The following is a 26,041-nucleotide window of genomic DNA, read 5'->3' on the forward strand; positions in this document are numbered from 1 at the left end:
TCCAATCACAACACATGTTCGCGTTGATTGGCCGGTTACTCCCTCAGTTGTGTCGTCCAATCACAACAGATGGTCCTGGGCGTGTGCTACACTGTACAACATGTCCTTACCCCAGATTAGTAGCCTAGTATCATGGTAAAACCAATATTTATAGAGAAATTGCCAACTGGAGAAACATAATATGAATGCACCATACAGGTGGACCGCATGATACAATGAGTAAGTAACAACCCATCATGCTCTCAATTGACCTTGATTCAAAACGCATTAGAAAAAAAGATCCAAGTCACTGGTTCTCAACATTGTCTGAATCAGGGCCCACTTGAAAAGGATACAGGATAGGTGGGCACCAGGGACATATTTGCACCTTGATGTAAAATTAGCTATTTTGTCCATAGCATTTTATGTAGACTATAGTGTATATGCATAGTTTCATTATATAGATATTCCACTGTTAGACAGATGTTAGGTTCTTCACTTACATATGATTCTTGATGACTATTGTATATGTATTAATTAGACCATACCATGGACCAACACGTGCCATGTGTTGTTCTTGCTTACTGTAAATCGCTCTGGATTAAGAGCTTCTGATGTGAACATGCAGTGAATTATTGTCAGACTTTAATCATCCAACTTCTTGTTTATGTCCCTATAGTGCCCAACTATCCTGTTACCCTTGAAAACCTCAAAAGTGTTCTCGGTCCACCCTTCTGATCACTAATGAAGTAATCCAGTGTTTAAGGCGAGACATGGTAGGTGAAATCATGATTTTTCCTTTTTTCTTTTTTTGCTATTTTGCTTCCTAAACATGTTTTCTTCCAAACTAAATCAAAATAAACATTCAAAACACAGATTTAGATGTTTATTTTAGTAGTTTTTTTTAGCCAATGACAGCTCGTTTTGCTGGGTTAAAATCCACCCTATCAATTATTGTCATGATTGGTTGTTGGTACAAAGGAAGTGACCTGACCATATTTGGATCAAACCTTTCCAATGATATATGGCATTATATGTTGTTGCCAAGATTTGGATGAGATATTTTGTCTCAAAATAGTGGCTTCAAATAAAACGTTTTGGAATTTTACAATACAATTCTTTAAAGGCCGTTTACTCAAAATGAGTTTTCCTCATACCTGGGACAAAGAATCTCCACTTCAGTTGCACTCACATACACCAAACTTTCCAGTCTTAGTCTTAGTCTATATTCTGCAGATATTTACAGATGGGTTTGTTGATATATCATTCACAGCCTGATTTACATCACATTTTATACCTAAAAACATGCAGAAAATTGGTTTTTTATGCCTGTTGACACTATTTTCGGATTTGTGGAGTGATAATTAGAGATATCTAAAATCCCTTCTGTAATTTTCTTTTTCTCTAATATGTCAACAAAATAAAATAATCATTTTGAACCTGGCTTTATCCGATCTTCAGATTTATCGTCCCGAAATGTATGCAAATTAGCGCATATAATGCCTAATTTGCATATTTAAACATATAATTTCAGAAAACTTGTAATACAAAACATCTTAGTTTTAATATAAGTAATCAACTGGAGAAGTTTCATTGTGATAGCTATTAGCTATTCCCTATTCACCTACCATGTCTCACCTAAGAAAAAGCAGTATCACTACTACTAGGCCTATATCAAGTCTACTGAAACGCAGAGTCTGACTAATATCACATCAAAAGAGCATTCACACATAAAACAGAGGATTATCATAATGATTATTGAATTGAATCAGTTATTTGTGCAGCTGCACAAATAACTTTGGGGCAAGCCCGTCTAGAGACATCGAAGAATGGATAGGGAAGGATCATCAACATATGGAATGTCAGAACAGGTAGCTCCATATATGGAGATCTAAGGGTTTGGTTTGAGGTCAGATGTATAGTTGCTGGCCAATATTGATGACATCAGGGATCTCCATATATGGGCTTAATATTGAAGACATCAGGGATCTCCATCCCTGATGATGTCACGTGATGTCACATGCTCCATCCCTGATGATGTCACGTGATGTCACATGCTCCATCCCTGATGTCATGTGATGTCATGTGCCTGACCAACACACAAACTGACAGGAAATGCACAATTCCATAGTTAACTGTGACCTTTGGTCGCAATGACACATTATAAATCCACTAATCTCTCAAGACAGATACATTCAAAGGGATTTGTTTTATTATTGTATTATTTTTTGCCATTGGGGTTCCCAGATTGGGAGTCCACTAGGTTCTCAAATCATTGTATTTCCAAGGACCCCCATAACTCTCTCAGTGTACACATTTCCAATGGACCACTACAGGTCCAATTGTACACAGGTCATATAATAATGCTTGTATCATTGTAATATCACAATCCTATTCAATAGCAGCTATAATAGACACCAAAAGATTGTCATACTGCTCAAATGCAATTCAATGCAAGGCTGTAGGCTAATCAAACGCACGCACGCACGCACGCACGCACGCACACACACACACACACACACACACACACACACACACACACACACACACACACACACACACACACACACACACACACACATACATACACACACACACACACACACACACACACACACACACACACACACACACACACACACACACACACACACACACACACACACACACACACACACACACACACACACACACCTCTGTGTATGCTTGTTGTTGAGGTAGACCACCATTAGAAGCTGAGCCAAACAGAAAACAAAAAACAGGCAAACTATCTGGTCCATTTTCTCATATTTTAATAACACATTCATATCTATGTTCTGTTTTGTTTACAAGGAGTTTTAAAACAAGTGTTGATGAGAGGACTAGAGGAATCAGGCAGGCAGAGGGTGAAATTCCATATACTGTAAATACCACAGTGTCCCCAAGTGGCCGGAGGGAGGCACTACAAAGACAATAACCTTTTCTCACATTGTCTCATCTCAGCTGTGGGTGGTGAGCTATACATTGATCATCTTGCATTGTGTGTTTACATTGGCCCAAATCTATCTATGCAATGCTAGAGTTCAAAGCCAGAGAAGAGACTGGTCTTATTGTGGAAGTCTTAACCAGCTACAGTGTTCACAATAGTAACCCATCATTCCCAAATATATATATTAAAAAAAAAACAATACTGTCTTTTCATTTAATCTCGTAAGAAGGACCAGGCAGACTTCATTAGAAGACCAGACTTTTATGTCTGGGTCATCTATAACTGGCACTGCAGTTACATTTTAGTGCATTTCAATAAGACAGTGAGAGAAGGTTCCACAATGCCCCCCTCTTTCTACCCCCACCCCCTTTGGCTCCAAGGCCAGCCAATAACAACAGGTCCTTTATAAAATGACTCATTAGAAGAATGGAAATAGAAAAAAAACTGCCAAGAATTTAGAAAGAGAAAAGTTTTTGTCACCGCTATTGTTTAGCCATAAGGAACCCCTCACAGGGCGCTGTAGCTCAGGAGAAATGCCTGATTTGATGTCTTAACAGTGGTGTCACGAAAATCGCAGCTCTACAACCGCACGTTGCGTCCGTGACGTGCTGTGAGCTGTTTTTGACGTGCAACACTGTCTTATAACGAATAAATCAGACTTGAGAGACAGAGAAACTAAGAGAAAGAAACAGAATTCTAAATGCATCCAAACACATCATATACAATCCTTTGTCATTTGGAGAAAAAACAAAAGCAATTAAAGAGTGAGAAAAAAATAACAAAGCAACAAAAATTAAAGATGGACAATATTTTTAAGGTTAAAAAGGCGTAAGTTTAATGAGGAACAAAAAAAAATATTCAAATCGCATAATGTATGAATGAATGAAATCTCTTTTTTTAAAGAAGAAAATAACAGGTGGTAAGTTCATCTCTCCTCCTTTCAGTTTATTTTTCCATTTCATAATCCTTTCAAAAAACAACTAACAATGGAAAAAGAAAGTAAAATCATCTTTGGAAGTAAAAGTTCTTTATTTTAATAGACTATCACTACAGTATATGGAGATGCTGCTACCCAGTTAGATTATTTATCTAGAATTCATTTGAGCATTCCAATTGTTGTATTTTTTATTTGTATTTTTTTGTTTTGTTTGTTTTTTGTGTCATTTTTCAAAACGTTTTTTTTTTGTATTATTTTTTCCTATTTTTTTCCCTAAGAGGTAGATCAACAAAAAAATAAATGACATGGTTACAGATATCGTGCCCCTTGATTCAGGAAGTGAAGTCACAGGGTTGGGGAATTTGGGCAGCAGGGCAGGAAGGAGGGAAGATTGTGGGTTGTGTGGTTTTTAGTGGCCAGGACAAGGCCCGTGTACCTGTGCTATGATGCCATATGACAATGAGGGAAATTACGACCTAGAGATACTGTACATATATTATACAAGAATCTGACCAAACATAATTCATTGTGTGGGCTAAAATTTGGGATCTGTGATGTCACACATTATACATTTTTACTTCCCAGAATGCAACACTTTGATAGTAAGTAGTATGGCATTAGTAATCCGTTCAATATCCTGAACTGAAATAAAACATGTATAGCTGAAACAGTGAATCCCATGCATTCTACCAGGAACCCGTCTGTCCTGGGGAATGAAGACGTGTGTCCTTATCTGGTCTGATGTCATTCAGCGGCATCGCAATGTAATTTAACGAAAAGCTGATGTGTCTCCAGGTTTTAGATTCAAACTAAATGCCACTTTAATTCCACTTTCCTGGTTCTCTGGTTCACAGCGTGATAATTATTAAGGGTCCATTGGGAATAGAATATTAAAGCATCACATGGAGGTCGCTCCATTTCGTTAAGCTTCCTTGTTTAGAAAAAGACACAGAACGGCAGTGAACAAGACACATACATTACAATCCCCTTCCCCCTGTTGCCCTGTACTGCCATGCCCCCAACCCCAAAGGGTCCTTTTTGTCTTTTTCTTTTTTTTAAAGTCCCATCTTTAAGCCGGGGATGCAAAATAAAAATAAATTAAAGTAAGAGGGGGAACATAATCATGACCATGACATGCACTGTCTTTTGTGTCTATCTGTCTGTCAGTCCATCTGTCTGTCGGTCGGTCTGTCTGATCGACTGACTGACAACCTGCTCTTGTCTTTTTTTCTTTATTTTTATTTTTTACAAAGGAGAAACAACATCAATGTTGTGGCTGACTTGTTTTATGAGGTAGCGTTCCTAGTTATGTGTCAAGAGGTTAGTTATGTCTTAATGAGCATCCCTTAGCCTCTGAGGCAGGGTAGAAAACGACACACTAGAAGACTGTGTGTCATCACAGCAAACTGTCCTCTACAAGAGCTAGGAGTCCTTCCGTCTGTCTGTCTGTCTGTTGCCGTAGTAACTGAGCATCTGTGAAGCAGGCCCACAGCTACAAACCGTACAACAGTCTCTCAAGCTCAGTGACTGAAATAATCTCACAGCGTCAGTTGGTAGTGATGCTAGTTTGAATACATTTTGCTTGGTTTGTGATCATATTACCAAGGAATTTCAAGAGGTTATAACAAAAAACAAAACTTTTGAACAAGAAACTTGGTTGAAAACAGCCTGTCATTTCCTGTTGAAGTTTCAGTATCATTAAAAAGGTTGACATTTCTTAAAAGCATAATTATCTTCTAAAACGGTAAGAAAAATCTTGTGTTTATATAGAAGTTGAAATAAGCCTGTCTGAATACATGATAAAATAATTAGCTACACTTGACAGTTTGTGGTTTCAGATTCAGAAAGTGTGTCAGGGCTAATGACTGCAGTGCTCGCTAATACATGCATCAACTCAATTGTTATGAAAGAGGAGAAAGCCATTTCTATTTCCCCTCCAGATTTACATACAGTAAGTACAGAATATATGTTTCAAAGCTGACCGTCCTAAAGTTGTCTCAATAATCACAGATAATCCAGTTTTGCATGTTCAGACAAGCCGAGAGATCAGATATGTGCCCCAAAGGGTTACCAATCAACAATCTGATTTTGTCTGTGGCTGGGTAAATGCAAACGTATTTCTGGAGGTGTTGAGTTACGATATTGTGTGACAAAACAGTAAGTGATACTTCCTGTCAGTAGCAGGATTTTTGTGTTTGTCTCTGCATTGTCTCAACAGCCCTTTACATGTATTTTTTTGATTTACTTTTTTTTTTTACTGTGAATTACAAGACAAAAACTAAAGCGTTTTGGTGCCATCCTGAGACCTCTCCTCAAAACATGTTAATGTTCTTCAAGGGTTCATTATATTTGTGAACTTTCAGATGTAGGCTTTGCTTCTCAAAATGTCTGATTAACATTTTGGAATGAAACCCATCATTTAGTGTTTGGCACCGTTATTGTCACGTGATGAGGTACACAGTTTAAATAAGCCGGTTTTTGTTTGGAAATCTGTGCATTAGAAAAGACTGCAGGAACCAAAAATACAAATAAAATAAAATGCCTCTTTTCATTTTCATTTTCCAAAACTAGAGAATTGGAAAATGATTGGAACAAAGGTGATGCTTAAAATAAAAGTGTAACTTTTTTTTTGTTTTTGTTTGTTTGTTTGTTTTTGTCTGAACAGAAGTGAGCAAAACGAGCACGACGTAGACCAGCGAGAGAGAGCGTTCCTGTCCGCTCCAAAAACCAAATGAGTTTCATAAAACAAAAGAAATACAAAATGTCCTCCTCTTCTGCTGAACTACAGAGGGGTACAAGAAAAGAGGAAGAGAGAAGGGAGTGTTTTATGATGGGAGGATGAAAAGAATAAAGGAGGGGAGAGATGATGAATGTCACATTTCATTGGAGAGGGTGCGTGTGTGCGTGCGTGTGTGTGATGCCATAGTCCCTCTCCTGCCCATTCCAGTTGTAAAAATAAAAGGCTTACACATCTCTCATTTCTGTTACAGCTGGTTAGCTATTAACCATTCACCCTCCTCCCCTTTCCATATCCTTGATACACACACAACTTCCCTCCTCCCCTCCTCACTAAAGTTGCATTACATTTCAGATGTTCTTTATAGGAGGTTCTCAATCTTCGATAGATTGACGTTTGTCGGCCATATTTCATCGATTAGTGCAACAGTCCCCAGATGTCATGTCCAAAATAAAGCTTGCTGTATTCTCAAAAAAAAAGAAAAAAAAAATGAACATCCAACTAAACAAATAAAATAAACCAAAAATAGAATAACATTTTAAACAAAACAAAAATCTAAGTTCTGTAGCCAGTTTAAATGGCTGCAGGCTGAAGAATGAATTCTAAACAGTGGTGTCTTGGTGTTTGTGAACAGAGCTCTATGGGTCGGAGAGAGAGAGAGAGAGATGGCAACTTCATGGCGTCAACATGTTGACAGAGTTCTGTGGATGTCATTGAACTTACATTACAGGCCTGTTCTTTGTAATCAGTCCTGCAAAGACAACGAGCTGAAACTGTGTATAGGCCTATATCATCTTTAAATTTGTACTGTCCACCGGTGTGTTTACACAAACAAACATACAGCACAGTGTTTAGTAGAATGTATGGCTACAACTTTTGCTTCCTGTGAAATCGGAAACCGTATGTATAAGCGTTAATCTTCATACACGGGAAAAAGTAACTGCTGGTGTTTGCCTTCGCAGGGCCGTAATCCACGCGGAACTAGAGTGGTATAGCTGCCTAGGTGACCTTTAAACATTTTCACCTCAAAAAAATGTGCCCACAATAGAGATGCCAGGGTTGATGCGGTTGAAATGCCAGGTCAAACCGTGTGTGTAATATGCAACACAATGCGTTGCCATGTTGACCCGTGAAGTTGCCATCTCTTGACAAAAATGGAAGCATAGAAACAACAGAATAGACTTGTTGCCTGTCGAAGGTGAGCTGGAGCTGCTGATGTTTGATGTTGGCGAGCGCGAGAAATATAGGCAAGGCAAGGCAAAAATAACGAAACAAACTGATTACCTGGCAGTGTCGTTCAACCATCTGACTAAAGCCTGATTTATGCTTTGTCAAAATTATGACGGGGCATAAATTTGGCGTCATGATTCTCTACTCTTACAACAGCTCTAACCCTCTGGATTTTTTTTCTCCAAATGAAAACTTTTGTTTCTCCTATTTCAAAAATACAAAAGTGTTCCGATGGCAATCGTTATGTACAGCTTTCTATTGATATTTTTGTGTTGCGGATTTTTTTTTCCAACTCTCTTGCTTTATTTGCTCCCATTTTTTTTAAAGGTTCCTTGATTTCTCCTCAGTCAGTGGTTTGCTGACAAGAGGACCATAGGTTCTTGTCCTACTTTTTTCTGCTTTTTTCCCCCCCACCCATCCATTTCCCCCCACGAAAATCAACACTTAATCCAACTTAACACTAAGCACACACGCACGCACACACTCACGCGCACACACACACACACACACACACACACACACACGCACGCACGCACGCACACGCACTTGCACACACGCACGCACTCGCACACACACACGCACTTGCACACACACACACACACACACACACACACACACACACACACACGCGCGCACGCACTCGCACACACACACACACACACACACACACACACACACACACACACACACACACACACACACACACACACACACACACACACACACACACGCACGCACGCACGCACACACGCACAGCCAACAGGGAGCGTTTGAGGTGTAGTGGTCAGTGCACAGGCAATAAATATTCACATTCAGTGTAGTCAGAGCTAGTTATAGGTGTGTGTACAGGTAGCTTTTCTTATACAGTTACATTGCTCTCCGGCACAGCCACCATTGATGGACCGTTACTGCTGTGCTCCAATGCAACTCACAGCCAGAACGCTTCCGTCCCCCCCCCAGTGGTGAGGACACTGCTGTCATCTGAAGGTCTGGAGGACTAGAGCACGTTTTATTTTATTAAGAGCCAATCTCTACAAGTTCAGATGTTATTTTCTTTCTTTTTTAATCCGTGGAAAATGTTTGAGAATGCCCAAAATAGGCACATTATAGTGATTTTAAAACAGTTGAAATGTTGATTTTCAAATCAAGTTAATTTAAAATGTGTCTTTGCTGCGGCAACTTTATAATCACACAGTTCTCACTTAGGGGCCAGAAGCGTTGCTGTCTTGAGTTACTTTAGGCGCTTAAATTGTTGAGCACTCTCAAAAGTTTGGCGCTTTGTGATGAGATCATCATCACAATAAGGCAGGAAAGGAAGGTCCCTCCAGGCAGGGCACAAGGCAACGGTGATCACACACATGTGGAGAGAGAGAGAGAGGAGTATTGTCATTAGAAATAAGACTGGACATCACCCAGGCGTGCCCCGATGACAATGTGGGATCCTCTGAGGCAGCATGTTTATACTTTAGCACTAGTAATCACAGCTTGTGTTACAATAGTCATCTGTCGGGTTGACATCAACAGCTAGGCTACTGCTAGTTAACTCTCAAATATTGTGTGCGTGCGGTCACCAACCATGCACTTTAGGAATCTTCCTCCCAAGTAACACCACTCCCCATTGGCCAATATTCCGTTTTCCATGAACGGATGCTCCAATCACACGTCAGGAAGACCCAGAGGTTGTGCCCGCGGCCTCCCCACCCCAGAAAGGCAAGATGGCACTCGACCCCTCATTCTCAGGTCTTTCCTCTCTTCTCCGCTATAAAGCACAAGAACCTCCTTATCATCCTGAGCACATGCAACCAACAACACATTGAAAAAACAGAAAAAAATACCCAAAGCAACAAGACAAAACCTAAAAAAAATACTTTTTTCCTTAAAAAAATAAAAAATATTCAGGACTCTCAGCTTTTCTCATTTTTTTTTCTCATATAAAACACCAGCAAGCAAAACCAAAACAAAAGTTAGGAATACTGAGGTAACTTACACCCTGAGGTAGTTTTTTTCTTTTTTTGTTTTTCATCTCATTTCTTCTCTAATCTGTTCTAGTCTTGGCGAGAGCGTCCAGTCTTTGGCCCCGCCCCTCATTATCATACGCAGGCGGGGTCTGGAGTCTCTGCCCACAGGCCACCGGCAGATTGGGAGAGAGAACGAAGAAGCCGCTCCCCATCTTTCTGATTTGACCTTTTCCGAGCTCAAGGCAAGGAGCTTCTGGAAGACACGGGCGTTATTTCTCAGCTAGATTCAGTCAAGGTTCACCGTGGACCGAATTTGGTCTTTTTCAAGCATTTATCATTGTGAAAACAGGCCAATTTGTCCTGTTGTTTTATCAATGTAAACATAACAATACAAATAAAACTCAGTGCTAGGACGTTCTAAGGAAAGCGAGCACCGTCTGAAGAAAAATAACCTTCTCCGTCCAAGTTGAACCTTAAACCCGAGTCTGAGAACAAAGCCCGATAAGACAATGAGCAGATTATATCAGACACGCCTTGTCTGTCTGTCATTGTAGGACTTAACTGCAGCCTGTGCTCCATTGCCTTCAATGCACTCACTCAAGGGGCCGGGCTAACTCACATATCATATATATATAATATATATAAAATATGCCGTTTAAGGTGCGGGCCGCCTGCCAGCTAGCATAGCTGCTGGCAGCTTGTCATTTATTATTTTAAAACATCATCGCTGGTGTTTTAAACGGTTCCACATCAAGAAGCTAAAGGCGCTGCAATAAAACTGCAGGCTTAGCCGCGGCCTCCGCTAACCTTACTGTCTCTCGCTGTACCGTCCGTCACCACACAACCGAACCCCACTCACACCGGCTCTGTCCGTGGCCACGACATCACCATAGCAACGCATCACAGAGCCAGGGACTGGGGGGGGAGGAGGAGGCATGATGGCGGGACACAGCGTTTATTAACAATTCCATGAAGATTATTTATTTACAACCTCATATTTTCTCTTTTCTTTCACTTTTTTTTTCTCTATCGCCCCACCGTTAGTTGGAGGGGCATTCACAGAGCAGTGTTAACATCTACGGCCCCTCTGCTAAACTCTCATTGGCTGAGGGATAGGGGTGGGTGGGGCTTGTATTCTCTTTGGCCAGACCTTTGACCTATCCCATGCAGCCGCTGCAGCGGTTTCCTCGCGCTCTCTCCCGGCTCCGCCTCACTGCATTCTATCAATAATAGCTCTGAATAAAACATTTCTATACATATATCTCTATCTTTAAAAAAAAAACACCCTTAAAATAAAGGACTGCCTGGAGATGTTTGGAGAGGTTTCGAAGGGGAGACAGAGGGCCGCGTGAAGTGAAGTGAACGACTCCCAGCATGTCTCAGAAGACACTGATCTCCTGTACCAGAGGCCAGAGCAAACGCATATAAGCTAACCTCTTTATTCTAGGCACTGCGGTGGATCGGAACACATCTGGGACAGGCGTGAGCAACAGGGGCTAGCCACTAATATAGGCTCCGTCCTCGTTAGCGGAATCGTGTCGGCCATGTTGCGCGCGCCTGTCCAGCGGCGTTCCGAGTCATACGAGCTCTGCTAAGGCACGCTGAGAGGACAACACCCTTTCCCCCGCTGTCTCTCTCCATCCATTCCTTCATCCCTCCATCTTCATTCAGTCTCTCTTTCTGGCCTGGCATCTGGTCTCTGTTCTCAAGTTTTATTTTCTTTCCTCTCTTGTTTTTTCTTTTTTTATTCATTTCATCTTTAGTTTTTCACTTTTTTCTTATTTTTTAAATTCCTTCTCACTCTCTCTGAAACGTCTTCTCTTCCTCTCTGACTAGTGGGCATAATCCCTCCCTCTTTTACATCACTTCCTGTCTAATCGCTGGGTCCGTGTGTCGTTCTCCTGTTTCCGTCCGTCTTCCGTCCGTCCATGTGTCTGTCTGTGTGTCTGTGTGTCCGTCAGGCAGGGGGGGAGGAGGGCCCACGTCCTTCAGGGTGGGCTGGAGGGGGGGGGTCCCCTCACTTCCTGCGTGACTCCTGAGTCACTCCCTCGCGTGGGGGGCCTCCCATCTCTGTGAGGCCCTGGGGGTGGGGCCCGGATCCGCCGTCTCTCGATCCGCCGTCTCTCGATCCGCCGTCTCTCATGCCGCCGTCTCTCATGCCGCCGTCTCTCCCGCCGTCTCTCCCGCCGTCTCTCCCGCCGTCTCTCATGCCGCCGTCTCTCATGCCGCCGTCTCTCATGCCGCCGTCTCTCATTCCCCCTTTCTGCTGCTGTTTCACCTGGGTCAGGATGTCCCGGATCTTCCTCTGGGCCAGCTGGACATCAGAAGGACAAGGGGCACAATGCTTTAACCCATTTTGACCTGAGATCAGATTCTAAAAATGTCTTCTAAATCCTGACTGTTTTCTGAAAAAGCTATGTTTCTATGTCAGTCAGTCGTACGTAGCGCGCCACTCGGTGGCACGCTATGAGCTTGTAGATCTGCTATTTTTCAATAGCTAAAGCATGACATGATGCTAACACCAAAAGGGGTTACCCACCCAAAATGGGTTAAGTTAAGAATAATCCCTCGTTTGCGTTAACATCTAAATCGCTGGTTCCACGCGTTGCTGTCCCCGCTCTGTCCGTCTATTCGTCTGTCCTTTAGGGATGGCCGATCGATGTCTATACTCAAATGTGACATGATGTATACGATGACATCGTCCTACTGTAGTTTGTGTAATAAATCATAAAGAATTATTCATGAGGTGTGTGAGGCGTGAGGTCATTTATTAGGTGAATCTGCCTGGATGGAGCGGTCTACATGAATGTAGTCCTGGCACAATTAATACATAATCGCCTAATCGCAATTATTTGAGATAATCACAATTATTGATCGTCATAATCGTTTCCATGTTGAGAGAAATGTTCTCATATTTTCAAACATTTAAAAAAATAGCGGAAATAGCAGATCTATAAGATCACAACGTGTCGCATTGTAGATCGGCTAATTTCACTATCAATATTTTTTTTGCAAGTATAAAGTTATTAAATATGTCATTGATGTCTTTGTATATTTTGGTCATATCTGCCCTGTGCAACTTCAAAGCCTAAAAGCCAACCAGACATTTATTTTGTATTGATATGTCCCTGTGTGCAGCGACAAAAACACAATGAAATCGCTAATCGCAATTATGTGCATGACAATTAATCACCACGTAAAATGTCAAAATCCCGACAGCCCTGCATGAATTTGCGAGGTCGTTTTGACGTGTAACTGACTGGCTGTACAGGGATCCTCTGTACCTGACTGGCGTAGAAGTGTCCGATAATCTTGACGATGACCTGGTCGTTTTCGTCGGGGGTCTGCTCCCGGGGGACCACCACCTCAGCAGCAGTCAGGTTCTGGAGCTCATTCACCTGATAACACAGGAACACATGGATATAGGACGCCTGCCTGCTTGTCTACAGTCGCTACAGCTGATCCCTCCCTGCAGTACTCCTTCAGTACAGGCAGGCTATCTGCACACTTCTAAAGTACACATTTAAAACCTTTTGACCTTGTTTTAATAAAGACATTGCTGCAGGAAAAGAACCGACAGTGAGGGCTGAAGATATGGACCACATTTGATATCTCGATATTGATGCCAAGATCACGATATCGATACGATATAATGGGTTCCCGTGGTTCACAAGTTAAAACTGCTGTGATCTCATGTTTCTGCATATACAGTAGGGACAACTATGACTAGGTTAATGAACGTTTTTTTCTCTGTATCCTATCAGGGTTACAGTGTCAGGTCAGACAACTATAGACTATAGAGGGTCGCAGTCCCGCCCCCTACCATGGACCAGGAAATGATTCTCCGTTAATTTTCCTCATAGACATTTCAGAAAGTATTTATTTAAAGACGTTTACGCCGCGGACAAAGCCAACTCGAGTCGTGACAAATCATGACAACAAACACAATTTTTTGGACCGAACAAATACTTAGAAAGAAGAAAAAACGGCAGGTTACAACACTTTTGTTGTTGTTTTTCTTCTTTGTAATTATTTGTTTGGTCCAAAATATTGTTTGTGTTGTCATGAGTTGTCACGACTCGAGTTGGCTTTGTCCGCGGCGTAACCTTCTTTAAATAAATACTTTTTGAAATGTCTATGGGAAAAATGCATTGGGATTCATTTCCTGGTCCATGGTAGGGGGCGGGACTGCGACGCTCTATAGGCTATGCGCATGCATAAAGTGAGTGGCAAAGCGAGCGGCAAAGTGAGTTTAACGTAGTTTAATGTTGTTTAATGCAATCAGATAGGACTTTTCTTTTTGGATGTATGGGCTGTCAAGGCCAGAAAGTAGTTTTTTGCCACTCAGTTGGCGTTCCCGCATAACGTCTGGGTACAATGATGATGTCACACGCATACCCTCTAGTCTATGCTATAGTTACCGATAGCTCCCTCTTCACATCGCGATGCACTGTGAGTGACCATGCAGATCTGCTATACAGAATTTTTGCATATTTGCATATTATGACATTTTGGTAAAAGGTTCATTTGAACGGACTGACTCACCGTCTTGCCTCCTTTGCCAATCACCCTGCCAGCAGCAGCAGCAGCCACTTTGATGTGTGTTTCCAGTTTGACTTCCTCCTTCGGCCCAAAGAAGTTCTCCTCCTTAAGCTTGCCGTAGATTCTGCCCTGAGCCTGCAGAGGGAGACAAATTACATGTTTACCATGGTTAAACAAGCAATAGCTATTAGTTGTTTCTGTGTGGTTTTGATCGTTTTGTCACTCGTACCGCACAATGTTGATGTGGGATGCACACAAAACTATACACTTCAGCAATACAATATACAATAAAATATACAACAAATAAAACTAGATTTTAGTGAACATGAATGTATGAAGGTAATTTAGCCAGCAAAAACTTTTAGCTGTAGTCGGTGATGTGCAATTGGGGGGAATCAGTTTTATAGAATTCATCATCAGTTTTATAGAATGCATGTATGTTAAGTACAGTACATCTATACTTCAGGAATCAGGAGTTTGGTTTGCAGTCTGTTGCAGTGGTGGAAAGTACATTACTCAAGTACTCTACTTAAGTACAATTTTGACCTATGTTTACTTAGTAGGCCTATTTCGATTTTTTTTATACTTACAAGGCGTCGCTTTTATCATTTACATTATTATATACTGTATACACATGTAAGTGATAGAAGTGATGGAAATTCAATCAAATTAAATCTGAATTAAAATATAGGAGCTATGATCTGAAGGTCAGGAAGGTACAATTAAGTGGTGGCCCCTACCTTGAACTGTGCCTCAGGGGGTCCTGAAACTATTACCATCCTCATCTTAGAGTCTGGAGCCTCTGCAGGAGCAATCTGGAGAGGAGAGGAGAGGAGAGGAGAGGAGAGGAGAGGAGAGGAGAGGAGAGGAGAGGAGAGGAGAGGAGAGGAGAGGAGAGGAGAGGAGAGGAGAGGAGAGGAGAGGAGAGGAGAGGAGAGGAGAGGAGAGGAGAGGAGAGGAGAGGAGATTGACTAATCATCATATTTTTTGTTTTGATTGTATTGCTGTATTGTTGTATTGTGCTTTCTGCTTTGGCAATGCAAACGTATGTTTTCTCATGCCAATAAAGCCCTTTGAATTGAATTGAATTGATTGACATCACACAAGACAAGAACATAATCATCAAACACCTGCTGTTGTTTTTACCTCGCGTTATATGTTCAGTATGTGTTGAGCAAGATGTTTCTTGCTCAACACATGTGTTCAATAATGTGTTCAGTAAAATAAAATATATATTGAGCAACTGGCGTTTGTTCAGAAATGCGTGCAGTAATGTGCGTGCAATGCACTGCAACAAAATGTAACAGCTTTGTGAGCTTGTTGGGCATTGTAAAAGATATTAGCATGTGATTGTCCTGGGGAATGTAGGGGTAATGTAGCTCTTTTGTAATCTAACTCGTTGTCTTGTCTTGTCCTGTGTTGCGTTGCATTGCCTCGCATTGCGTTGTGTGTTCAATAGTAGTACATACCTTGATGGAAGCCCCAGCGAAGCGACTCAGCTGTTTGATATGCTGTCCTTTCTTACCGATGATGGCCCCCACTGCCTGAGCCGGGATGTACACATGAACTGTCTCTTGTTCTGGAGCCTGGAGACACGCACACAATACGTCTTTTAGCTGCTAATGCTTTGCAACGGTGAATTATTCATGTTCCTTAAGAGATGGAGCACCTCGACAATAGGTGTTCATGTTGAGCTATGATACCATTTGCAAATTAGTGCCGCCATTATCGAAACATCTATTTCCACTATAAATCAGCCAACATGGCACCTGATTGAACAACAAACATAGGGGGCCCATGTTTTTAGGGTCAAGGATCACAAAGAAAACATATGCACCTATGCCATGTGTATCTTAATTAACATATTGCTTTTCTTTAAGCTATCTGCAACATAATAGCTTTCTTTGAAAGGTGGTAAGAGTCTATGACTCTATGTCCATGTTTGGATAAACAAACAAACCCTTGTACACTGATTATACATATACACACGGAGATAGAAAGAAACACCCATAAACGTCACATCCGGTTTCAGGCTGGGGTGAAAATATTGGTCTTCCCCTTGTTTGGATGATTGAAATATTGACAACCAAGAACAATCTGGGCGGGCGAATCCATTTCATACCAGGTATGGAATGGATTCAGCAGGAAGCATCCCCACAAGCCCCTAGTTAGAGAACTCTGAGCTTCCCCCCAAGCATAAACAAAGTTGGCATATAACAATAATTGGTACAAATGTGGTGATATTGTAATGGCACTCATTCAGGCCTACACACCAGGTACACGCAATCACTTTATCCGTGACCATCAAAATACAGGTCTATATGCCTTATTTGTTCAGTCAGTGCAATATTGGCTGATTTATATATAGTGAAGATAGATGTTTCGATAATGGCAGCACTAATTTGCATATACCTGTACATGGTATATGGGAACTTTTTTTTTTGCATAGCTCATCATTTTGTACATTGTTTTCCAATATAGAAAATTGTGGGGGGTGATACTCCCTTCTTCCCACTCTACAAATATAATGGGTGTTTATTCATTAACCCATTTAGGCCTGAAATAAAAAAAAACGTCTTCTGAAAGAATATATGTTCAATTTTCAAAGATTTGTGACGCATTTTCACGATTTAAAAAAAATAGCAGACCTACAAGCTTGTAGATCTGTTATTTTTCAATAGCTAAAGTATAACGTAATGCTTAAAACACCAAAAGGGGTTCCCGCCCAAAATGGGTTAATAGTGTTAATTAACAGAATAATACAATAGATGTCATCCATATAATGGTCTTAATGCAGTGGTCATTGCCCTGCTGCAGGCTTGTGGTGGCATCTTAGCAACGGACATACAAAATGAGTGGACAATAACATTACCAGAAACACATAAAGAGCTATAACAGGTCTGTAACTCTTAAGGGTGTCCCTGCAAATAAAACATTTGAGAACCACTAGCAATAATTGGACTTGTAATATGCCATAGTGTCATAGTAAATAAGTGTCATACATATTCTGAAGAAAACCTGCATGGAGACTTGACATTCACTAAAGGTGGCCTTACACTAGCCGATAATCGGGCATTTTTTGACGCTCGGGGGTTGCCCGACTCAATCGATCTGCTCGGGGCCGCTCAAAGCGCGATCGCTATCGGCCCGAACAACATCAAGAATGTTTGATATTTGCTCTGCCCCGCTCCGATTATCCTGTAGTGTGTGGTGCTATCAGATTTCAGATTGAAAAAAATCGGCTAGTGTAAGGCCACCTTTACTGGGTCTTATGATCAAAATAAGAACATCCTAATGGTGTGTAAAAAAAAGAAATTAAAACATTTGCCACGGAAAATACCAAGTCTTTGCCACAGGTACGGACACATTGATGACCCCTGTCGTAATGTCATGTAAGGTCTACTTACACCGAAGGAGCCATAGGGGGCGCCAGGGTTGGAGTTTCCTGGTGGGGGAGGGGGCATGGAAGAGGAGGGAGGGAAGAGACCCAGAGCGCCCAGATTCAGACCCGGGATCAGGTGAGTCTGTTGCTGGAGAAGAGACAGAACCCTTTGTTAGCAATGTGTGTGTTTGTGTGTGCATGCGTGCGTGCGTGCGTGCGTGCGTGCGTGCGTGCGTGCGTGCGTGCGTGCGTGCGTGCGTGCGTGCGTGCGTGCGTAAAATGCATCAAGATGAGACGCATTGTGAGCTTGTAAATCGGCTATTTTCAAAAGATTATTATACAGTTGAATAATTGAACTGGGACATTATGCACAATGAGCACTTTTACTTTTGGTACTTTAAGTACATTTTTATGCCAATACCTTTGTACTTTTACACAAGTACATTTAGGATTATTTCACTTGAAATAGAGTATTTTTATATTGCAGTATGTATACTTTTACTTAAGTACAGCAGATTAGAGTACTTTGTTTTGCATTGAGGTGCGTGCATGCATTGAGTGCGTATGTGCACGTGTATTGGTGACAAACTCACATTCATAGCAGCGATGTCGTTGTCGTAGGCCTCCCTGACTTTCTTCATGACCTCCACCTCGGCCAGGCAGCAGGCTGCGATCTCCCCCTTCACTGTGATGGTTCTCTCTGGGTTGTAGAGAGTCAGGTCCTGCAGTCTGGACACAAACCACCACACAACTACGGTCACCAGTTGGAACGTACCACGGATTACTTCGATTAGACTCGCAGCGGCCCCCAAACTATTTTGGCCATGCACCCCCTGTTACCTCCTGACCTATAGCTGACACCCCCCCCAGCTCTCAGTCTCGTTGCATTTGGCCGAAAATGATACAACTTTTAATATGATTATGGCAAATAATCACAGAATGTCACTGCACTGAGAGACATGCAGCTGCTGCAGCTGCTCTATACACCTCCTTACAACTGTGTTTAACCAGATGTTGCCGTTTGTGCGAAATAACACCATATAACCGCCATTACCCCTTTTCATGTCACGCACACGTTATTATTTATCCCACCGCAGTTCTAGGAAAGCCCTGCTGTGATTGGCCAGTAGTCGTTGTGATTGACAGTTCTCGTTTTTGCGACCAGTCATTAGTCCTACAACTACAACCTATCTCAAACCCTCACCCTAAACCTAACCTCCCACGGGGCAGCACACCTAAACCTAACCTTAACTCATGTCTAACCAATGACTAGTCTAAACTAAGTATGCACCCCCCTAAACCTAACCCGAACGGCCTAACCTCAGTAAAACGATGCCTTCCCGGGAGCCAATCAGACACATGGTGAGGCGGGTCTACCCTAGAACGTTGGTGGGATTCATAATCATGCGTCACGCACCCCCTAGAGGGCGTTCGCGCACCACAAGGGGTGCGCGCACCACAGTTTGGGAACCACATGGATTAGAGACTACTGCTACTATACCAGTAATAGCAGTAGTAGCAGTATGGATTAAAAGTGGCATTTTCTCATTTCTGTAGAGTCATGTCCGGCAGGTTCTTTCAGACGGGGCGCAAACATTGCCACCTCGATCAGCGACAGGTGTGCTCCAGGTCTGCTCACGAGGGGCGCGGGACGCGTAGGGTAAAGAAAAAGCTCAACACAATCCAGGTGAAATTACGCTTGCGTAATCGCCCCTCAACTTCTCTGTGTGTGCAAAATAAAAACACACGTACGTCTCATTGAAAATTAATTGCTAGGCGCGTCAGATGCTCCCCATCTGAAAAGGACCACTCGCATGACTGAGAGGTCATTATGGCCTACTTCTTGAGATTTGGAAGTTGATTATCTTTGCCATGAAGCTTTTTTTTACATCTGAAACATTTTCTAAATATGAATTTAAGGAAATGCTACTTCTGTCACATTTTACTTCATCATGCAGGCTGCCCACACTTTTTTTTTATTTATTTTTTTACTTTTTTTTTTTAATATTTTGTTTTTATTTTCTACTTTTAAAGTGACCAGCTCTCATCTACCCACCCAAATAATGATTATACCATCCATTGCTGAAAACATTTACCGGAGGGGTTTTTGGAATAGCCCTTCGAATGCAATAATGGTGGTGGTGGGGTGCTTCCTCCCATTCTGTATGGAATTGGTATAGGGTTTTGGGGTTCTGTGCCTTGCACATTTTGGTATTTTGTATAACTTCATAATCTGACGTGTGCGTACAACACTCTTGAAAACAAAGCATTGCCTACTTAGCTGTGAAGGGAGCTGACAGACCCTTCTTTATGTCATTATAGGTTAACATTAAAAGAAAAAAGTAATAATAATAATGTATTAATAATTTAGATCTACAAGCTAACAACACATTGCATATATTGTGACACATTGTGAGCGTATATGGTTCAGCCATTTCCACTATTTGTCATACAAAGGGTTTAAGTGATTAATATCACCTGTACCAATAGTGGGCAGCAGTAGCTCAGGAGGACAGGATGCTATTTAGATAGTGTGCTGCTTAGACGGATGTCAGGATCATTATTTACCCGCTATCCTAGTTTATACAGGCACTATGTGCGTGCATGCGTGTGCATGTGTGCGACTGTACGTGTCTTACGGGGAGATGGTAATCTTTGTGTCCGTGTCCTGTTCCACTTTCTTCAGGTTGCGTCCCTCCTTCCCGATGAGACGACCAACAAAGTTGTTGTGAGCCAGAATCTTCAGAGGGACCTCCTCAGCGCTGGAACAAAACACACATCATGAATTATGAATTGTCACATCATAGTTTTACAGGTAAACAAAAGTGTGTGAAATGTGAAATGTGAAATGATAATAATAATAAAAATAAAAAACACATAGTAGGTTCTTTCATTTTTCAGCTTCTATAAATCAAAGCTTTCATCATAACAGCTGAAAAACTAGAGCTAAAAAATAAAAAAAACTACAATAACTAGTTCATAAAACTAAAACTATGCATTTGTAAAACTAACTAAACCGATATCAAACACTAAATTGGAAACTAAAACGAATGACTATTTAAAAACTATAAAAAAAAACGGTGTATCCAGAGACTTCCTGTTTTTTTCCCACCAAATGTTCCCGCCAAATCACGCATGGGGCTGCGATTTGAAAGAGAAATACGGTAACGGTAGTGTGGTTTGGGCTTTAAGCAACGTTACGTGTGTGTGTTTTGAACCTACGTCTTGGTGTCTTTAGCCTCCTGCTGCATGATTTCCAGGATCATGCGACATGCGGCGGAACAGCCCTCGGGGGTGGAGTGGATGCTGATCGGCTTCTCGGCCGCGCCTGCGTTCTCTTTGCGGTGCACGTCGATCCTACAGCGAACAATCAGGAAAAAAAAGAGTTCTGAGTCACTTCAGGCTCAATTACCAAAACGTGTACGGCGGCGATCCACAGACATGAGTGTGTGCATGGCATGTACATACGCACGCACGCACGCACGCACGCACACACACACGTAAACGCACAATGGCACCGACCACTCACCAGTGGTGGAAAGAGTACTCACATTATTTACTTAAGTAAAAGTATCAATACTGCTATATTAGAAATACTCTCTTACAAGTAAATGTCCAGAATGCAACATGCACTTCAAATGTTTCAAATGTATAATAATCTTTTGAAAATAGCAGATCTACAAGCTCACAGAGCTTGTAGAATGTAGATCAGCTATTTTCAAATAGCCTGAATGCATATGGGGCTGAAGTGGTTACTGTAAGTTGTGTAATAATAATCAAACTCTACAAAGTAACTAGTAAGTAGTAACTGAAGTTTTCTAAAAGTAAAAGTACAATAATTGGATCTGAGATGTAGTGGAATAGAAGTAAAAGTATGCTCAAGTAAAGTACAAATAACTCAACATTGTACTGAGGTACAGTTCTGAATGTGCTTAGTTACTTTCCACCACTGCGGTGAACGGCCACTCACTTGCTCTGAGTCTGTTTGGTGATGTTGCGGATGGTGGCGCCCTCCTTGCCGATGATGGCCCCCACGTACTGCGTGGGCACCAGCAGCCTCAGGGGGATGTCGGCGTGCTGGTGCTTGGGGGGCATCCCGGACCCGGGGGACCCCCCGCGACGGTCGCGTGAACCGTAACCCGGGCGACGGCCGTTGTCCGGCCCCCGCCGGTCTCCTTCCATCTCGGAGGTCTCGTCGGGGATGTAGGAGACGCGCAGGGCGTTGTTCTCGAACTGGTAGCCGTTGAGCTTCTGGATGGCCCTGTGGACGGACGGTTTGGTTACATCATGTAATATCCTGACCGACCGCAGCACCTGGAGATGCTTTAACCCATTCTGACCTGAGATCAGATTCTAAAAATGTCTTCTACATCCTGACAGTTTTCTGAAAAAGCTATGTTTCTATGTCGGCTCTACAGAGGCTGAGGACAGCAGTGCATCATTAGAAACCCAGCTGCTAAGCAGGCCCAGCAAGCCAAATTACATCATGATGTCATGACGTTATGATGACTCTCTCTGATTCATCCAGATGTACGACACGTCTTAATGGGCAGAATTTGTGTTGGTTTAAATCAGGTGCTTGCTGGGGGACTTCTACTACAGAGGTTCCCAAACACCGGTACGCGGACCGGCCCCACTGGCACGCGGGAAGGGAATCCCAAGTTTTCCCGACCGTTAATCTATAACCTTGACGTGACCAGGATTTTCCAAAACAGCGGTGCAAAGTTGGCTCGGTTGAATGAAGATACCAAGGGTTCGTCAGTGACATCACAGTCACTGACAGTGACATCACTGTGGAATCCTTGGTATCTTCACCGTTCACGACGTGTGTTCGGCGAGCGGCGGCAGCAGCGTAACAAGCTGTAACCCGTTTGGCCACGTTCGCGCTAATGAAACAAAACACTACACGGTATGGGATTATTATTTCCAAGTCAAAGCAGTATTAGAAGATGATGTAACCCAGGTAAAGTAATGCGTCACACATGTTTAACACCCATTCTGGACGGGAACCCCGTTTGGTGTTTTAAGCATTATGTTATACTTTAGATATTGAAAAACAGCAGATCTACAAGCAGATCTAATAGCAGATCTACAAGCAAAATCATAGCGTGTGCCACGCTACGAGCTTGTAGATCTGCTATTTTTGAAAAATCGTGAAAATGTGGCGCAAATTTGAAATATATGTTCTTTCAGAGCGAACGCTTTTAACTCAAATCTTTGCTTCTGGGGGGTCCCTGGAACAACATATTTTGAGATGGGGGTCGGAGGCCAAATACTTATAATTCTGGGGGTCCTTGACATGAAAACGGTTGAGCACCACTGACATAGAAACATAGGTTTTTCAGAAAACTGTCAGGATTTAGAAGACATTTTTGAAGAATCTGCCTCAGGTCCAAATGGGTTAACTAAAGTTGTCCACATGGGTCCAAAGTAATTTATGAAAAGACATAACCCTAACCCTTTATATTACTATTATACTATCCTTCTTGATATAATGCCATTTAGGTCAATGATATAACATATGGGCCCTAATTAAAACTAATTAAACTAAGCGTTGTCACAAAAATAAAAACTAATACAAACTAGCAAATTGCTCTAAAAACGAATTAAAACCAACTGAATTAGAAAATAATATTGTCAAAACTAACAAAAACTAAACTATAAAGAAAAGATATTAGAATTATAACCAAAGCTAACTATTATATAACCTTGATGCCATCATGCCACTGTTAGTATAGCAGTAGAAGGTTTGAGAGTATCTCTGTGCAGTTTCACAAAACATCCACTAGATGGCATGCATTCTGTGTGGGAAGTACAGTCAAAGTCCATATTTAAATGTTTGGTTAACATGGTTTCACCTCACCGTTAATATTTGATTGTTTATAGTTCATTGAAGGACAAACCTAAATGTGTGTTGCTTTGCATTATTTGCTACCAAGAAACTAGGGGGAGGGTTTGTTTGGATTTGGGCCAACTAGAAATCTTGAACAATAAAGTAATATTTAGTTGGATTAAACAGGAGCTGTAGAGCAATTTACACATCTCAGCTGTGATTAACGAGATCTGTATTATTATAATTATAATTATTTCATTTAATTATGAATTGTTATCATTTGATATAGAGGCCTTTCTGGAAGATGTTCTATTACATTTACATTTTGACTACATGTCCGTTTGGACGTCGGAGGGTTGGTGAGAGTGAACCTACTGTCTGGCGTGCTCCCTGGTTCCGTATGTAACGTTGACCACTGCAGTCTCACTCTCTGTGTTCACTGAGGGGGGAGAGAGAGAGAGAGAGAGAGAGAGAGAGAGAGAGAGAGAGAGAGAGAGAGAGAGAGAGAGAGAGAGAGAGAGAGAGAGAGAGAGAGAGAGAGAGAGTTGTTATTATAAAACGCCAGTTGCACTTACAGTAGGTAAATAACAAGTTTATATCTGACAAATGAAAATATACTAATTTGTTCCAAAACATGTACCAATATAGGCCTATAATAGCATTTATAGTAAGGATGAAGCCTTATATGGGCTTACATTTACCTTGTTCACAGTTCTCCACGGTTCCATACTGGGCCAGTAGTCCATCCAATACCTCCAATAGACAGACAGACAGAGGGACAGAGGGAGGGACGGACAGACAGACAGACAGACAGACAGACAGACAGACAGACAGACAGACAGACAGACAGACAGACAGACAGACAGACAGACAGACAGACAGACAGACGGACGGACGGACAGACGGACAGACGGAAAGACGGACGGACAGATACAGACGGACAGACGGACGGAGATATACATAGATACGTATACAGAGAGACAGAGATGGAAAGACAGAGAAAAATACAAACGTATAAGTCCACCTGAAACGCTAACATCATTATTTCTGAACAGTCATGTGTGTGTGTGTGTGTGTGTGTGTGTGTGTGTGTGTGTGTGTCTCTGTCTGCATCAACTGAACTGTTAAATTAATACAATTTCAAAGTCTTCCAGAAAAGAAAAAACAAAGCGTTCCTGAAATCAGAAAAATGATGCAGCATGAAATGAAGACATACAAGACACTAAGGTCAAAATGCAAAACCTTGCGGCTTTTATAGTGACAATAGTCTATATCTACAACGCCAAGCAGTCGTTCCTACACTAGCCCAGGCAGCACACCCGCCACCCCGCTCTTCTGCCCAGTCAACACACACACACACACACACACACACACACACACACACACACACACACACACACACACACACACACACACACACACACACACACACACACACACACACACACACACACACACACACACACACACACACACACACACACACACACACACACGTCAATGAACATGCATAGGCTATACAGAGAGGAATATGAATTAATGGAATGAAAATAACACGACGCTCACGTTTAGAAAAATCAGATATCACCATTTTGAAATTAATGCACAGAGCGCATTTGTGCATGTTGTTGCCTATTGTGCTGTAACATTGGGGGGGATATAGATAGCCTTGAAGAAAGAAAAAACAACAACAACAGATAAATAGATAGTGCTATTTTAATGGAAGTATAGGTGCGTGTAGCCTATGGGGGGAGGGGGGGGGGGCATATAGGCTCTAGTATTCGCTACACAGTATATTTCTATATCTATCTTTGAAAAAATAGAGCAGAGGGTGAGCTGCCCTAACCTGACTCCGCCAGATGGGGCAGCAGAGAGTACACTGGGTTACAGGGGGGAACCCAGTGTACTCTCTGCTGCCCCATTTGGCGGAGTCAGGTTAGAGCTGCCCGGGCAAGTGTAGGAACCATTGCTTCGCATCTACAACGTATCCCTATACTAAACACTGTGAGCTCAGAGACAACCTTCACTATGTTTTAACATGTTTGACCATTTTCACCTACAATGACATGCCCACAATAGAGCGTCGCAGTCCCGCCCCCTACCATGGACCAGGAAATGAATCCCAATGCATTTTTCCCATAGACATTTCGAAAAGTATTTATTTAAAGACGGTTACGCCGCGGACAAAGCCAACTCGAGTCGTGACAACTCATGACAACACAAACAATATTTTGGACCAAACAAATAATTACAAAGAAGAAAAACAACAAAAAAGTGTTGTAACCTGCCGTTTTTTTCTTCTTTCTAATTATTTGTTCGGCCCAAAAAAATGTGTTTGTTGTCATGATTAGTCACGACTCGAGTTGGCTTTGTCCGCGGCGTAAACGTCTTTAAATAAATACTTTCTGAAATGTCTATGAGGAAAATGAACGGAGAATCATTTCCTGGTCCATGGTAGGGGGCGGGACTGCGACG

The 26,041-nt window shown here is 42.0% G+C and overlaps 1 protein-coding gene and 1 long non-coding RNA gene across 3 annotated transcripts; one reads left to right on the top strand and one right to left on the bottom strand.

Annotated features, from left to right (window-relative positions):
• Positions 1–86: 86 nt before the first annotated feature.
• On the top strand, positions 87–8,145 carry LOC306936657. Its single transcript, XR_013791516.1, has 4 exons — positions 87–219; positions 659–755; positions 2,812–2,970; positions 6,550–8,145. It is a non-coding gene; the product is annotated as an uncharacterized lncRNA (long non-coding RNA).
• Positions 8,146–8,424: 279 nt separating this feature from the next.
• On the bottom strand, positions 8,425–23,995 carry LOC306936609 (insulin-like growth factor 2 mRNA-binding protein 1). Of its 2 annotated transcripts, none has more exons than XM_079520187.1 (11): positions 23,942–23,995; positions 21,704–21,994; positions 20,956–21,090; positions 20,373–20,495; positions 18,327–18,462; positions 17,759–17,875; positions 15,821–15,937; positions 15,092–15,166; positions 14,355–14,486; positions 13,094–13,207; positions 8,425–12,123 (listed from the first exon to the last, which is right to left on the bottom strand). In XM_079520187.1, the coding sequence occupies exons 2-11, from the start codon at positions 21,913–21,915 to the stop codon at positions 11,827–11,829; spliced, it is 1,458 nt and encodes a 485-aa protein (XP_079376313.1). In that variant the 5' UTR covers positions 21,916–21,994; positions 23,942–23,995; the 3' UTR covers positions 8,425–11,826. The 2 variants fall into 2 exon arrangements, with proteins under 2 accessions (XP_079376313.1, XP_079376312.1); XM_079520186.1 differs by having other exon boundaries at positions 17,759–17,881.
• Between the last annotated feature and the right edge of the window lie 2,046 nt (positions 23,996–26,041).

Source organism: Electrona antarctica, assembly GCF_951216825.1.
Source record: "Electrona antarctica genome assembly, chromosome: 14".
NCBI classification, from domain to species: Eukaryota; Metazoa; Chordata; class Actinopteri; order Myctophiformes; family Myctophidae; genus Electrona; species Electrona antarctica.

Bases quoted from the DNA above. Each gene is read 5' to 3' on its own strand.
- LOC306936609 (XM_079520186.1), bottom strand. From the start codon at position 21,915: ATGGAAGGAGACCGGCGGGGGCCGGACAACGGCCGTCGCCCGGGTTAC. The intron at 15,167-15,820 runs GTATGTACTACT...TCTCCTCTCCAG, and splicing joins TCGCTGGGGCTTCCATCAAG to ATTGCTCCTGCAGAGGCTCC. The intron at 12,124-13,093 runs GTACAGAGGATC...TCTGATGTCCAG, and splicing joins GACACTTCTACGCCAGTCAG to CTGGCCCAGAGGAAGATCCG.